This window comes from Agelaius phoeniceus, chromosome 16 (genome assembly GCF_051311805.1).
Source record: "Agelaius phoeniceus isolate bAgePho1 chromosome 16, bAgePho1.hap1, whole genome shotgun sequence".
In the NCBI taxonomy this organism is placed as follows: domain Eukaryota; kingdom Metazoa; phylum Chordata; class Aves; order Passeriformes; family Icteridae; genus Agelaius; species Agelaius phoeniceus.
Genome location: NC_135280.1, coordinates 4,450,392 through 4,465,821, shown reverse-complemented (window position 1 = coordinate 4,465,821; position 15,430 = coordinate 4,450,392). Strand labels below are relative to the sequence as shown.

At 46.8% G+C, this 15,430-nt stretch overlaps 1 protein-coding gene across 2 annotated transcripts in view; it reads right to left on the bottom strand.

The window, feature by feature from the left end:
* Window positions 1-1,481: 1,481 nt before the first annotated feature.
* TTYH3 (tweety family member 3) overlaps window positions 1,482-15,430 on the bottom strand; it is a 76,579-nt gene continuing 62,630 nt past the window's right edge. The window contains exons 13-14 of one of the 2 annotated variants that reach the window (XM_054643964.2): window positions 14,639-14,714; window positions 1,482-7,141 (exon numbers count right to left, since the gene is read on the bottom strand). In XM_054643964.2, coding sequence (XP_054499939.2) covers window positions 7,070-7,141; window positions 14,639-14,714 — 148 coding nt within the window. In that variant the 3' untranslated portion in view covers window positions 1,482-7,069. The remainder of the gene's footprint in view (window positions 7,142-14,638; window positions 14,715-15,430) is intronic. The other variant, XM_077186811.1, reaches the window with a different exon arrangement.

The window sequence follows — 15,430 nt, the reverse complement described above, 5'->3', positions numbered from 1 at the left end:
GCACCCAATGGAGGGAGCTGGGAAGAGCAGGCTGCAGCACCAGCAGCAGGTGCTGCCTGCACAGTGCCACGTTCAGCAGGAACAGAAGCTGCAGTTTGGGCCATTCCCCACCCCAGGAGGTGACAGCAGATGGGGACATGCCATCAGTAACCTTGTCCCACTGCCACCAGCTCTGCCTGATGGTTTTCCATCCTCCATCCCACGGGAGCTGCCAGAGGCGCCGCTGGTGCTGGCACAGCTCAGCTCAGCACAGAGCAAACAGGTTTGAAAGCACCTCCCCAGGGCACCCCTCCCTGCCTTATCTCCCAGCACTGAGATCTAAGGGACCACTACTGAGGCTGATCTGAGGGTGAGGTTTATTCAAACACATTCTTCACCCTTCCCTCTGTTTTCTCCAAGCCCTGAGTGGCTCAGGAGAGGGCTCAGCCCTGCTCCTGCTGGGCCTGGCAGCAGTGCAGAGGGTGAGGGAAGCTGCAGCTCCTGGGAGAGGTCACCAGGACGGTGGCCTTTGCATGTTCCCATCCCTGGTGGAGTCCATAAACCTGGTAAAATATTTACACTGATGCCTCTGATCTAGGCTTTACTTTCCTTCATGCCATGAGATTCCCTTGACTGCTCCAAGCCCTTTTAGAGCTTTAGAGAGCAGATTTAATCATCTCAGGTCAGGGATGAAGATGGAAAATGTGGGTTCCTCCTTTAGATGGGAATAAAAAAAAAAGAGGGAGACACATCTGTCAATTATTAGTGAAGGGAGGAAAACTGGTGTTTGTTGGGATTCACAGCCATGAGGGGTAAGTCACAACAAGGAGCCCTCTGTGGTTCTGAACTGGACTCATGGACTGGTGTGGGTTTCAGCCATACTCACAGCATTAAAAAAATACACAGCATTTCCAAAGACAGAGTTGAATTCTTGCTTATCCCCACACTTAGGAAGGGAGGGGCTGAGGTCAGGGCAAGAATAGCACAGGATGGGGGCAGGAGCCTCCTTTGGCTGGCAGGATCAGGCAGAAAACAGATGAGGAAAATTAGAGGAAGGTAAAGGTTTCAGTTCACTGTGTGATAGTGATGTGGTGCTGGGCCTGTGATCAGAGAAGTGCACAAACAGAACTAAAAAGAAACCCACAATACCCTGGGGCAGCAGTGAGCAAGGTGAGCCCATGCTGAGTTTCATCTTCCCCCAAAGAGAAGCCTTTGACAGGGCTGAGCTGGTAGGGCACCATCCCAGGACATTTTTCCACATTTTTTGTACTTGTGCTGGTGGAAGTGAACCACTCCTGTTTCCTGCTGCTCCAGTGGGGAATAATCAAAGCAGCAGAGGGGCCTAAAGGGGTTAAAACTCACTGGACACAGGAGAACATCTCCCAGGCTGATGTGGCCCATGGCTGCTCCAGCATCTCCTGCCCCAGGCACAAGGACATCCCCACTGCAGCCACCAGCCCCAAGCTCCCTCTGGGACAAAACACAGATCAATAACCAGGAACAATGGTTTTAAATCGTTTATTTTTAAAACATGAAACCCAAGCTGAATAGAAACCACAGATATTACATTTAGGTTTTTTTGTTTAGTATTTGCAAACCAAAAAGTTACAGTAAAAAATAGCTACGTTACAATCAAGAGAACTACAGAATTAAAAGTAAAGATACAAAAATGGGCTCAATCCTCTTTAATCTTCACAATTTAAAAACATTTTGGGTAAGTGCAGGAACACTTGAAAGAAACTAGCAGGTCCGAAGTTTAAAAAAAAAATTATATATATTTATATATTATATATGTATATAAAGTGGTATGATATACAACCATTATGGTTAAGAAGAAAAAAAACAACAAACTAAACAAAACAGAGAAGTTACAAAAAGGCCAGGTACATGTTCACCATTAGGTTTCTGTGCACAGTGTCCAAGAAAATAAACTTCCCTCTGAATGATGTGAATAAAACTCATGGGGCCTCCCGTTACCAAGGGACCTGAGGCACACGATGTGACAGCTGGGCAGCTGCACCCAGGGCAGAGGACAATGGAAGAAATGAGGCTTTTCTGGGACTTCAGCAGCCTCCTGGGCAGAGGCTGCTGGAGAAGTCTTGGTGTGAGATTAGAGGAGGAACAGGAAGGAAGGAGTTGGGAATTGCATAGTGAGGAGCAATGTGGTATCAAATATGCAGAGCACCTAAGAGCTTCATGCTACAGTTATCCTCTTTAGGAAAGGAGTATTTTGAACTTTCTGGTTGCCCATCAATTTATGTTCCACTTTGTTCATGCAGCCACAGGGGCTGGGTGAGCACCAGGCCACCAGTAACCCATGCCTCATCTCCCAGCTGGGCAGCACACTCACCATCATGGCTTGGCAGAGATCCCACACCCCCTGGCAGCACAAACCACCTGTCAGCCACCTAGGAACTGCTGTGAAACATCCCATGTTCTGCTGGGCCTCCTGGGCTGCCCAGGGAAGCCATCCATAGCACACACACACAATTTCTGGAGAAGGGAGGCAGGCTGTGCTGAAAGGAGGTACAGACCAAGCCTTGGCTCTGTCTCAAGGCATGAGATCTGCTCCTCAGCACCTCCCTGGAGGGCTTTTCCCCTCCCACCCAGAGCTGTTCACTGACACTTGCTGGGCTGGGGGGGACCCTGGCTGCTCCTTGGAGCCCAGGCAGGAACAACTCCAAAGGCAGCTCCTGTCCTGAGCTCAGGGGAAACCCACCCACCCCATCTCCTCTGGAACTGGGGGGTGGCAGGGACCAACAAGCCAAGAGACCTCTCTCTTCTTCAAAGGGCTCAGAATGGTATTTCAGCAGCTGCTGGGAGGGAGAGAAGGGGGCACCAGAAGTGAAGCCTGGGCTTGCTCCCACAGGTACCTGGACCTTGCTCTGGGGGCACCCACCCACTCCTGTCTCCCACCACCACCCTGCAACACCCACAGCTCCCATGAGCAATGGCTGAGCAGCTCCCTGAGAAATGCTTTAACTCTCAGAAAGGCCAAACTTTTCATGTAGTTTCAGGGAACTGCTGTGGAAATCCTGACTTAGGATCACTTAAAACCCCATGCACTGTGTCCCCCTCAAAGCACTCAAATGAACATCCCTTGCATCTTGGCTGAGATGACTGTACACGGAAAATCAACACCTATCAAATGGAGAAAATTAAAAAGGACAGGAGGGGAAGGGAGCACTCCATCCTTCACATTTGGGTACATGGATGCACGCTAAAAATCTTAGCTTGAACCCTTTTATCAGCACACAAAATGAACTCAGTTTAATAATACATACAGGATACAAACACTACAGTTATAATTCCCAAGACAGCACAAGAAATTCACAGCCAAGTCTTGATTTGATTTCCTTTACAATTACAATGCAGTCTTGAACACTGGACACAAGAGTCCAACATGCTATTTACATTTCACATTGTGGAGATGTTTGTGTGCTTGGAAGAGTTCTCAGTTCCAAAAGAAAGTGTCATTCACACATGATGATGCAGTGGAAATAAACCAAGCCAACCAGACAAGCCAATGACCACATTTGTGCTTCTGAAAAGGTAACATGAAGTGTCTTCACCGATGCAGTCACCTTCAACCGGACAAGCTGCCGTCCACTCTGCAGTCAGCGAGGTGTCCAGAGGCCAATCTCAGCTCCTCCAACTTCTGGACCCTTTTTCTAGCAACCAGCAACACGAGAAATGTCCAATAAGGTCAGCTAGGACACACCAAGTGATATGGCCTCGGCGTTTTGTCACATTAAAAACAGAGAGACACGATGGAAGAGAGAGAAGTCTCTACAGCTTTACCTCCTGCAGCTTGAAGAGTTTGGACTCCCTCAACCATGAATGCCATCCAGAACAGATGAGTCTTTGCCAGATAGCACCTGCTGTTCACCCTGGAGGGAGGCACAGAGTCTGGGAGATCTTGGCTTTTCAAAGTCCCCTCCTCAGACTGAATGTGACCATATGGATGAGACTGATTATGTCGCAGCCATAAGAATAGGCAAAGGCCATCTGTTCTTCAGCAGATCCATTCAGACCAGCCTGCAGAAATGCCACACTGTTGCTCAAGGTTCCAGTAAAACAAAAAACAAAAAAAAAAAAAAAAGGAAAAAACCCAAAAAAGTAGTAGCAATAATAATAATAATAAACCAAAAGAAACCCATTTGTCTGTGTTTCCTATCCAGCGCTCTGCACAGCATGCAGCGGGGCAGCAGAGTTCCAGGATGCTTTACAAAAGTGCAATATCCATGTCAAGTAAAGGAAGTGCTGGCTGGACACAGGTACACTGCTCACACCGCAGTCACGTTGTGCTGGCCTCCAGAGAGCAAAATGTTATCTCCATAACATTCTTTCCAGTTATATGTTGAAGTCACAGAGCATGTATCTCCACAGCTGTGCCTTGCTGCGAGCCCCAAACACTGTCAGAAGTTGTTCTGGGTGTTGGAAGTGGCTGTGCCAGACCTTGGAAGGAAGCAGGTCAAGGTGGCTGCCCTGTTGGATGCTGCAAACAAAGGCTCACTCCTGTTCCTGTGTGGCACAGACAACGCCACGGTGACAACTCAGACCCAGCCCAAAGCGCAGTCACACGCAGGTTCAGGGTGCATTCTGTGCACACAGAAGTTGGTACACAGAAGCACTTGTCTTCACAGGGTTCCCCACACCCTCCAGCCTCCAAAACACTTGCCTTCCACCAGTAGGACTGGGCCACAGATTTCAGGGCAGCTCCCCTAAAATTGGTAACGTGAGTAGCAATCGGAGCACATCCTTGCACGGAGGGATGATGGCAGAACAACTCAGTCTTAGTAAGGATTATATGGCTCTTGATTCTTTCTTCAAAGTGGGGGAAGGGCTGGGGTTCCCCCAGAGAACAGTTGGGTGCTTGGGGCCCTGCAAGATCACCTCACCACACCTTGCACACCCACAGCTCCTGGTAGGCTCCAAGACAGGATGGAAACCCTGGGGCTTGTGAGCCACAGTGTCCCTCCATACCACCTGTGACCAGGTTTCCCTGCCCTTGTTATTTGATAAAACAGAGGTAATGTTTCAGTGTGAAGCCCATCCAATGTGTCTGAAAGGGCATACTCAGTCCTGAGCAAGAACATCCTGCTTCCAGAGATTTATGGTGAAGTGTGAAGTTTATTCCAAACCCTTCTCCTCCTGTCTGTGTGGTGATGCCTCCTCCCTGTCTCACACTCCTTCGAATGGTAACAGCTGGCCTTGCAGTTTAGTAGTGGTTTCTATCTTAAGAGGAGTCTCCAAGCTTGCTGTGCCACAGAGCTGGTACCATTTCCCAGCAGATCCCTCCAGCCTGTTTAGCTGCCTGCCAGGAGCAGTTCCCACCTCACTGCAAGAAGGCAACTGACTTGAGTAAAGGCAGGTTGGTAATTCTGTGCCCCAAGCTGCAAACGAGGGGTAAACAAACATCAGTCTGAACATCACAGAGGTGACAATGAACTGCCTCTGCCAACGGCTCCACTCCACTTTGAGAGATGCTTCCCACTCGATTTCCTCTGCCAGTTATTTAATAAAATGTTCAACAGCTCTGCTAAGATGCCCCTACTAAGAGGTAAAAAGACAAAAAGGAACATTATAGTTACCCTAGTGAAAGGGCAGTAGTTGACAGCACCTCCCAAGAGGCAGTCTCCTCTTCCAGCAGGAAGCTGCCAGTGCCCTTTGGAGCACTGCTCTTCAGTGGGAAGTACAGCACCAGTGAAGGATGTTGCCCTCTGCAGGCACCCAGCTGCCCCTTTGCAAGCCTTGTTCTGCCTCACGTCTAGAAAATGCCTTACATGTGCATTAGTATGGTCAGATAGTGGTTAGCAATGTGCCTTTGAAAACTAAACAAAACAGAATAAAATATAAATCTGTTCTGACAGTCACAATGTTGTCGAGGGTTTTGGACTCTAAACACAGAAGATACACTGACAATCTGGTGAGTTTGTTAGGAATGAGGCTCCAAAAACCTCCTTCAATGCCATTTCAGCAACCCTGTGCTATAGATTATGGTTTATAAAAAAGGAAAAAAAGAAAGTCCAGCAGAGTTCACAGCTCATTCCCATGTGGAGAGCTTGCATTTGCTATAAATCCATTGGTGCTTCCAGTTTCTCTTGCTTTTGCAAGCTGACTGTCCCATAAGATCTAGCATCAGAGAGCCAAAACTCTTTAGTGCAAAAATACCTCCCATAAAGTCTTAAAAGTCTTTCCCTGGAAAAATTTGGCACCAAGTGAGTGGCTGGCTCCTGTTTGATCTGTGTCAGCCTAGGAAAGGCAGCACCCAGAATGCCATCTGCAAATACCTGGGCTTCCCTGGTGGAGCAGAGAGGTCAGCTCCAGAGCAGTGGACAGGGTGACTGACTGGTGCTGGGCCCCCTGCTCCTCCTCAAGAATTCACATATAGATATAGAGTGAAAGAAAAAGGCATTTTCTTAATGGATTAAAAAAAAAAAAAAAAAAGTTAACCAGGGTAGTGAAATGGTTTGCTCTTCTGGAGCAAATTCCAGTGGATATGCAGTGACACCCTGAGGCAGGAGCTCCCTCCTCCCTCACCAGAGGATTCCCACCAGGTGCTGAGCTGTGCATTCCCCAGCATTCCCTCGTTGCACACCAGCCACAGGCACCCAGTGCTGCTTCTTCAGTGTCTGGCAGGCTGCTGGTCCCACTGCAGGAGTGAAGCAGATCTACCACCATCTTTCACCAAGTCCCTCTTGGAACAGAACGGGGGAAGAAGGGGGCAGAAGATTTTCACCCCCTGTTCCTGCCAGGCTGCTCTGGTGAGCTGCCCCACGGGCTGAGGGCCCAGGTTCCTGCCCAGGTGCTGTCAGCTGCTGGCCAGCACACGTTTGCTCTCTTGTACTACAGGGTGAAGGTTTAAATTCAAAAGGAGCTTCCACTCAGTGGCCAGGAACCAGGTTGGAAGGGTGGTCTGGACTGGAGAAACAGAAGGAGCTGCACTAGACTTTGGGCAGAACAGCAGGATTGTTCTACAAGGACAGCACAGGGGCACAGCAGTTGGCACATTGTTTAGTCTGACTGCACGTGTGGGTTTTGTTTTTTGTTTTTGTTTTTTTTTGCTTTTTGCTTTTGCTTTTTCATTTTAATGCACACTGCCAGCATCTGGACGAGGTTGGTTGGTGGCGAGGTATTTGGCTCTCATGCTGGAGGTGTACTGGAGAAAGAAAAGACAAGACAAAGAAAACAAAACAAATAAACAGAAAGTTAAGTCAGAATGACTAATGTCACGACGGAACCACAGATTTCTACCACTTCTCAGCATAACATGGTGTGTATTTACAGCAAGCATCTCAAGGAGCTGCTGACTCAGTCTTTAAGAGGAAAGTTTCACAAGTCACTGCACAGTTCACTCTGAGTGACATTCTGCCAGTCTGCTGCAGGGGTGCTGGTGATTTATCCAAGCTCTCTAGAGAAGGAAATCCAATAGTCACTAAGTCAAAACATGACATATGTTGCTTGGGAGAAGAGAGGGAAATGGGAATGATGCAGATGTAAAAACCCACCCCACACTTCCATCCTCTCTTAGTGATGTTACTGCTTTCAACCATGCCAGAAAAGGAGGTTGAAAAGAAAATGGGTGCTCACTGCATCTTCACATTGCATTTTATAGCAATGAGGGCATCAGAAGACTGCACGTGCCACGGATGGGCAGCTTGAAAGAAAAGTGAGGAATAAGTGATTTATGCCCAAGAAAGAACAGACCCTATCAGGCTGGAAACAGGCTGCCATCAAACAGGATGATATCAGCAAGCTATCAGGTGGGTGACAGCCCACTGTGCTTTGGGATCCAAGCTGTGCACTGTGCAGCAGCAGATGAGACTCCAGCGTGGGGGTGAGAAGAGCAAGTCACAAAGATGAAGGTTAGTTTGATTTGGAGGTGGTGGTGCTGTTCTTGTTCTCCTTTTTATTCTATACAAGGCAATCCAGCTAAAAACAGCTCCCAGAAGCTACTGAGGTAACATGTGTCATTCAGCTCTGAATAATGAGCTGAAAACCACGTGAATAAAATCCAGCAGTAAGAACAGAACTTTGCCTCTTTATGCCAATGTGTTTGATACCTTCTGGGTTCTGCTACCACAATATTAACAACCAAGCAATGAGGACAGACATTTCATTCCTCTTTTTATACCCTCTGGAGCCTGAATAATTCTATAATATCCACAGCTTACTTCCCAAGAGTGCTCTTCAGCATTCTGACTTTTTATCACCTCTTAAACCAAACCACATAAAATAGCCAGTTAAGCTGGCAGAGACAACTGAAAGGCAGTTCCACACCAGGAGGCGTGATTTATCTTGCCCACTGGGGAAGAACATTATGAGGCATCTTTAGGCTCTCAAAAGCTCAGCTGTCCACGGGGGTTTTCAGAGAATTAACAGTATTTTATCAGTTTTCCTCCAAAGACTGACCTGGGTTGAACCTCTGCACAATAGAAGAGAGAAACTGCTCCTCTGGCAGAGCTGATCCCAGCAGCACAAGATGAAGACACCTGTGGCTTACTTGCACACTCAGCTTTTTGTGTCTTCCATAATTGGAAAACTTTTTTCAGAACATGGATCTTAATATAAAACTCTGGCCCAGAAATGGCATCTATATTTAGAAGACAAAGGGTACATCTGTTCTTTCTAAGATGTATTTTTTGTCAGGGAGAGGGCAAAAGATAGAAAATAGCAAGCTGAGCTACTTTAAGGGCAATAATCTATACAGTTTATTAAATGTGATTACTGTTTCAGAAATAAAGTTTAGGATGTTATTAATACATAGGAGAATAACCCAACAGGCTCAGAGAGGTTTAGAAGTCAAAGAACTTTCTCATAGAGTAAGTAGGGCACATTTCAGGTAGTGCAATGCTGAAATTACCAGCCAAGCCTCATGATAAGAAGAGTTCCTTAGAAGGAAAAATCCATTTGAGTGCTCATTTTCCATTTGCATTCTCTGTAGTGACATGTGATAGGAGATGAACATGAACAGAGAACTTTTCCAGGTGCTAAAGTTGTGTAAGAAGTATTCAGAAAAAAAAAAAATAATAATCTCAGATAATGGAAGGTTCTTGTGCATCTTTCTAGACTAGTCATATGGGTTCAGCACACAACATGCAATATAAACTTTCTTTAAAGCATTAAAATCAAGATGACCACTTGATGAATTGCATTTCAAAGATGTACAAAGTACACCTATCATGGTGGGAGAAGTTGAAAAGAATTCCCTCCTTCCTCCAAAAAAAAAAAGACCCCACAGTTGTTTAAGTGTCACTAAAACAAAGTAACCAGGAACACAAGATCTGGAGAGTCAAGCAGAGAGTATTTTACATTCAAACCTACCTGCAAATCCACCACAAGGAACAAATCAAGACTCAGAGTAGTCAGAGTTAGGGCTGATGTTCTCTCCTTAACTCAGGATTTTTGCACCTTTGTACCTCTTCCCAGTTCAGCTGAACCAGTTACTCTTTCTGTTAATTCTGTGTATTTTAATGACCATGGGAAGTGTGACAGCAACCTGGCAGCAGAGAGCCAACACTCCCCTGTGCACCTCTCACAGCACAGCTCTGTCAGAGTGCTCTGGGCCAGCCTCAGCATCACCCTCCAGGCACCACTGCCTTCTCCACGTGCTGAGTCCTTCCTCAAGCCCTTCTCTGCATCCTCTGCTGGGAAGCAGAGGAAAGATGCTGTGGAACACACAGGTCCCAACAGCTGGACAGGCCAGCAGATGAAGATGTATCAGCAGACACTTGTCACTTTTGGATAAGAAACCAAACTATATTATCCAGGGTTAAAGTAATTAAGTCTTTAGTTGCTTTTACAAAAATCACTATGTCTTTAACTCCTTTAAAAAGTGATTCTAAAGACAGAAGACCTGAGCACAGTTCAGATCAAGGAGGGCTTGGACTCCACTCTGAGGCCCACAGCTGTCAGGTTCACAGTTGCATTTAGTTTCCTTTAAAGAGGAGCTTTCATAGAAGGTTAAAGAACATGCACAATTCAGTCATTCTTCCAGCATGCTCACTGGAAGTACCCATGTGCCTACACACCCTCATTTACCCTTTCAAAAACAGCACAGAGGACAAGTTTCACCCCATACCTCCACCTCACTGTCAGCTTCCCCAAGAAGGGCACCTGAAAGAGTTCTTGTTACCATTCCTGCTGGTGCCTGGGCTTTTCAGCACAGCACCTCTCAGTCACTTACCAGCCAGCTCCAACAAACATAGCTGATTGCACACAGGGTTATTTTTGTATTCCCCCAAAGAAAATAAAAGTCTCTGCTTCACATTCAGCCTTGTTGAGGGTCTAAACTTTCATAGGTGTGGTTTGCCAGCACATGCTAGTTAGGCACTTAACACACATAGCCTGGGCACAAAGGAATCATTGGCTGCAAAAAACCCCTAAGTTTAAGGAATAATAAGTTTGTTTTAGAGGCCATAAATTCTACTGACTCCTGTGAAATCCATGAGTACTTCAGAGCTAACTGAGCTATGCTGAAAGATCACTTACCATATGAAACCATGACTGAGTACAAACCATTTACTATTTGTGGTTAAAAACCCACGTGAATTTCTCTTGAGCTACCCTGACTTTGATTTCCTGCCAGAGTTGTTCAGGTAATGCAATAAAGACCAAAGCTTCTGGATTCAAGTTCTGAAAGGCTGATCTCAAACAGCTAGAGCACAGTAAACACAAAGGGTTTGGTGTTATTATGTATGGGAGGTACAAGATGCAGGGAAACAGCTAATTCTAGCCAGTGGGTTCTGAATTCAAAGGGACTTAAGTCTTTCAAGTCAAAAGAACAGAGCTTCTGTTGGTTTTGTTTGTTTTTAAAGCCCTGGAAAGAATGCAGTGCCTTTTCCGTAGCCCTTCAGCCAGCCACATGAAGCTTGGATGGGACCATAGATAAACAGGAGACAGTGCAGACTGGGATCAGGTCATGCTCCAGCCCAGGGATTTCAAGTCTAGAATGAGGGCCCTAGAATTTCCCCACCCTCACCAGTATTTTATTTCATGGAACAGATCCATCTAACATTGCTACAATACCACCTACAGGAACAGCAAAGCAGAAAACCCACCACAAGCTGAGGCCCAGGAGCAGTCTTAGCAAGAGTTAAGACTGGAGAAAGCTGTGAGCCTTTCAAAGGTGCTGGCACCATGCTTCAGACAAGGTTGTTTGCATTCATGCACCACGGCAGAGGCATCAAGACACCCATCCAGACCCTCCCCAGGCAGGCAGGCAGAGAGCAAGGAGCAGCAGGGATGCAGACCAAGCACCAACAGAACAGAAAGGAATCCAGTGCAAGGCTGAGAGAAGTGCCAAGAAGAAGAAGAAGAAGCAGAGAAGAAGGAACAGCAGCAGCTTTATGGACATGTATTTCTGGGAGGAGAATGCAAGATATGACAGCCAAAAGCAAAGGGCTCCCTGCTCCCACTGGAACCAGCACCCTCCTGGCACTGTGTAGATCCCTTGAAGGAGCACTCTCCTTCACACCACCTGAGTTGTCTGGTAGTCCTAATCATATCCTGTATTTAAGCAAGCTAAGAACCCCCCAAAAATGCAGAGCACCTCCTCTTTCTTTGTCATGAGGGAGGAAACATTGGCTGTCTTGGAGAGCACCAGCAACTGCAGCCCATGAGGAATGCAGACAGTGAAATGGCACTAGGAGGGCCCTGCTCACAGAGTCTGTGGGACATGGATGGGATGATTTGGACACACACAGAACAAACAAAACAGTAAAAGGTTTTGAAACAGAATGAAACAGATCTTAGTGATTATATCTGGACCCTTAAGGAAGCTTTTTTTCTAAAAAATTGCTTCTTTTTGACCTTAAATGTAAGGATAAAAGGAAAAGCTGCCCACAGATCTGACAGGGAATTAAGTAACTCTTCAGGACAGTTTAAAATTAAAAATCCTACAAAGGAGCTACAAGGATTTTGTAAATTAAAAATCCTACAAAGGAGCTTGTGGCAGGTTGGTATTGATGGTTTTGGTTTATGGCTACTAAGGACAAGCAGAACAGCAGCAGGGCTCAAGGAGAGCCAAAAGCTGAATTAAGACAACCATTCCTGACTGAAGTGCTGCTAGATTGGTTCTCTTTACTCCTAGAGAATGGCTTCTTGTGATGGGAAGAACTTCTGTGTTGTTTTTGAAGTGCAAGTTTATTCCTACATTTGAGCAGCACTCAGCACTTGGTGTTCAAGCTGTTCTGAAGTGTGGGATCCAAGCTGAAGCTGCTGTGAGGTGGCTTTTGTGAGGCACGGGCACCTGCAACCCTCACAAGGCACACCAGAAGCCTCCAGAAGGTCGATACTGCTCCTCGAGCCTGCACCAGAGCCAAAAACGGATTTTCACTTTCACCCTTGGCAGGAGGGAATGGGGTGGGAGGTGCAGAGGGAAGGAATGTGAAGAAATAAAAGGCACTGGCCTGGGATATAAAGAGTGCAGGGATGAAGGGAGCGGTCGGGAGTGGAGAGGGGGTTGAGCAGGGAGGGCCTTGGTTGCAGTACCTGTTCCATCTGCGGGCGCTGTTACCAGTATGTCCGAGCACTGTCCGAGGGCTTAAGCTGCCAGCTCATATGGCTGCTACTGTCCATGGCAGCCAAATACAACTGTGATGACGCAAGAAAGAGAGAGAAAAAGAGAGTGCAGCCTCAACGTGCATGAAAAACACAGTGCAAGCAAGTGAAACCCTGGTGTGTGCCAGCGACAAGGTGGGCTCTACCACCCTAAGGGGACATCCCTGTGGCAAGAAGGAGAAATCAGAAGGAATGAGAGAAGGAAAAACACAAACAAACAAACAAAAAGCCAGGAAAAGTAACGGACAAACAATGCAGCAGGATCATCACATCATCACATCTTGGTTTTCACCATCTGTTCACAGAAAGCTAAATGCAATAGGTAGCTCTGTCTGCCCACTGGACATAACCTACTTGGATGGTTATCTCCCTCTCCTCCCTCCCAAAAAGAGGCAGGGATGTGTGCATTGGTATTCCCTTTTTGTCTCTCTCCTCCCACAGATAATTTGCTATGAAAAGTTACCATTCCTTCTGTCTCAGTACGGTCTCAGCCACCTGCTACAGAGAGCTGCAACTACAAAAATCCCAGAAAAGCCTTTCCCTGTTGCCTGCCAATATGAGAATAGAAAGCATTTTTCTTCTCTCCACTGCCTGTCTACTACACCCCTCCAGGAAACACATCTACCCCATAGCCTGGTTCCTCCTCATCTGGGGAGAAGCTCCCTTTTCTACGGGTGCAGTGCTGCTCCCTCATCCTCCCCAGCTCCTGCACTTCCCCACAGCCCACACTGATGGCTGCCAACTCAAGTTACTCTGAAGAAAAAACCCCTTTATCTACTCCCAAACCCCAGCCTAAGGCAGCAGCACTCAGATTCCCACTCAAGGTATTGACACAAACAGCTACTGAAGAACCAGGGAACTCCTTGCCTCACTCCAGCCCCGTGGAAGGGGATTTGCTTTCTCTGAAGCAGAAGAGCTGTAGGGCAAGGGGAAGCAGGACGTGGAAGGAACAGGTGCCCTGGCAGTAGCAGAGGGGCAGTGCCCTTCTGGCCCAGGAGACAGCAGCAGTGCAGCACGTCAGGGACTCTGCTGAGAGCGGAAAACGCGACCAGAGCTCGCGATCGGAGCACAGGGCAGGAAACCTCTTTGGGAAGGGTGGAAGAGGCCAAGGACAGAGACAAGGATCAACTCTGCACATTTCCACTTCCTCTACAGCAAGATGAACTGGTCCTCTTGAAGTGAAACCATGAATGGGATGCCCTCATTTCCACCACAATTCCTACTCCTTCATCCGCCAACCTCCTCTTCCTCCCCTTCCCATCACTTTGAACCAGGCACCACGGAGTGTATTTTCTTTACCTACACCTGAAGACTGGTTGGTCATTAGGCATTTTACTACTCATCCTCTGTAATCACACCACCAGGTCAGTGAGCACTGGGATGGCATGTTCTCCAGGTTCTGCTGTAAATCAGGTTTACAGGATCCAGTGAGGGAGGGCAAGATTCATTTAGCTCTTACCCAGCCATGAAGACAAGCCCATGTTTTATCCAGCATACAGAAATGGCTATCAGGCCACTCCAAATACCAAAACCTTCCATGAAAGTTTCTTTTTTTCCTCCATAGGAAATTAAATACAAAAATAGATTTCAAAGAAAGTAAAACAGTTGTGAAAGAAAGATTTAAAAAAAAATCTCAACAAAAAAATAATACAGGTTTCATCCTACCATCTCTTTAGGGCAGATTAAGGAGAGAGGTTCAGCAATAACTCTGAATTTACAGTTTGAACAAGTTTCTTTTTAAACTTGAGGAACCAATGGCACAGATAGCAAGTACACTGCATGCAAGTGAATCATCCTGCTGAAGTCACCCATCAAGATACTCATGCACTTCAGTGGTGGCAGGACTGGGCCCATAGGATTACCAGTATTAATTGACTGAGTTTTATTTAGTCTTTTCTTGTGCAATGTCCAAAGCAGCACAGCAGGGTTTTATTCTCCATGGCAGGTGAGACACAGCTTGTCTATTCAAGCTGCTGCCATTTATGGGCCAGATCCTGTGTTTGGCTGCATAATCAGCTCCCTTGGGAGTACACAGGAGTGGCAAATGTGTATTCCCCAAAGCTGCTGAAGCAAAGAGCAGTAAAGAGAGACTTACTGAGGGAGGTGGGGACTCCCGGCCAATGAGCGGGGTATTCTCGCAACGGGGGTTCTGGAAATTTGCATTCTGGCTCCTAGGAAAGGAAGACACACATGGTAACGGGGCACTTGCCATGCTTCTCTGGGGAGGGTCTCTGATGGGGACACAGGACAGAGCATCCTCACCCCCAGAACTACTGTGTCAGGTCAGTCTCCTTCAAAGCTTTTCTTACAGGCCAGATGGATCCCCTTTTTCAGATAAGGGCATAAAGCTATCATAATTTTCCTCAGATTGAGCACTATTTTTACATTCTTACTCAGAAGGGCCCACAATGAATCACATCAAGTGATTTAAAAATAGGGCCTTGTGAAAATCTGCCTCCCTGCAGCATCAGAACTGCCAAGTGGCAGAAATGGAGATAAAATGAGGACAACGTCTAAGGGGATAAACAAAATGATGTGGCAGCCCAAAAAAAGATGGGCCCTGATGATAGTCCAAATGTAATCAGGGTTAGGCACTTCTGGAGAAAGCTCTGAAGATCCCACCTGGACTAGGTAGCTCCAAACTGCAACAGATGTCAGAGGTGACTGCAAATACTGTAGAAAGAGAGAGCCCACAGGTTTTTTCTTGGCTCAGTCTTTTGGGAGGCTTCTGGCAAGATTGCTCTGTGTGAAGAATTAAGTCTTCTGGTGATCAGAATCACTGTGTAATAAGAAGCCCAGACAATACCTTCCTACTTCTTTTCTTTAGACATTTTCCTGAGTCCTGGAGCACAAAGCTGTTCACATTTTGGAGCATGCTCTCTAACAA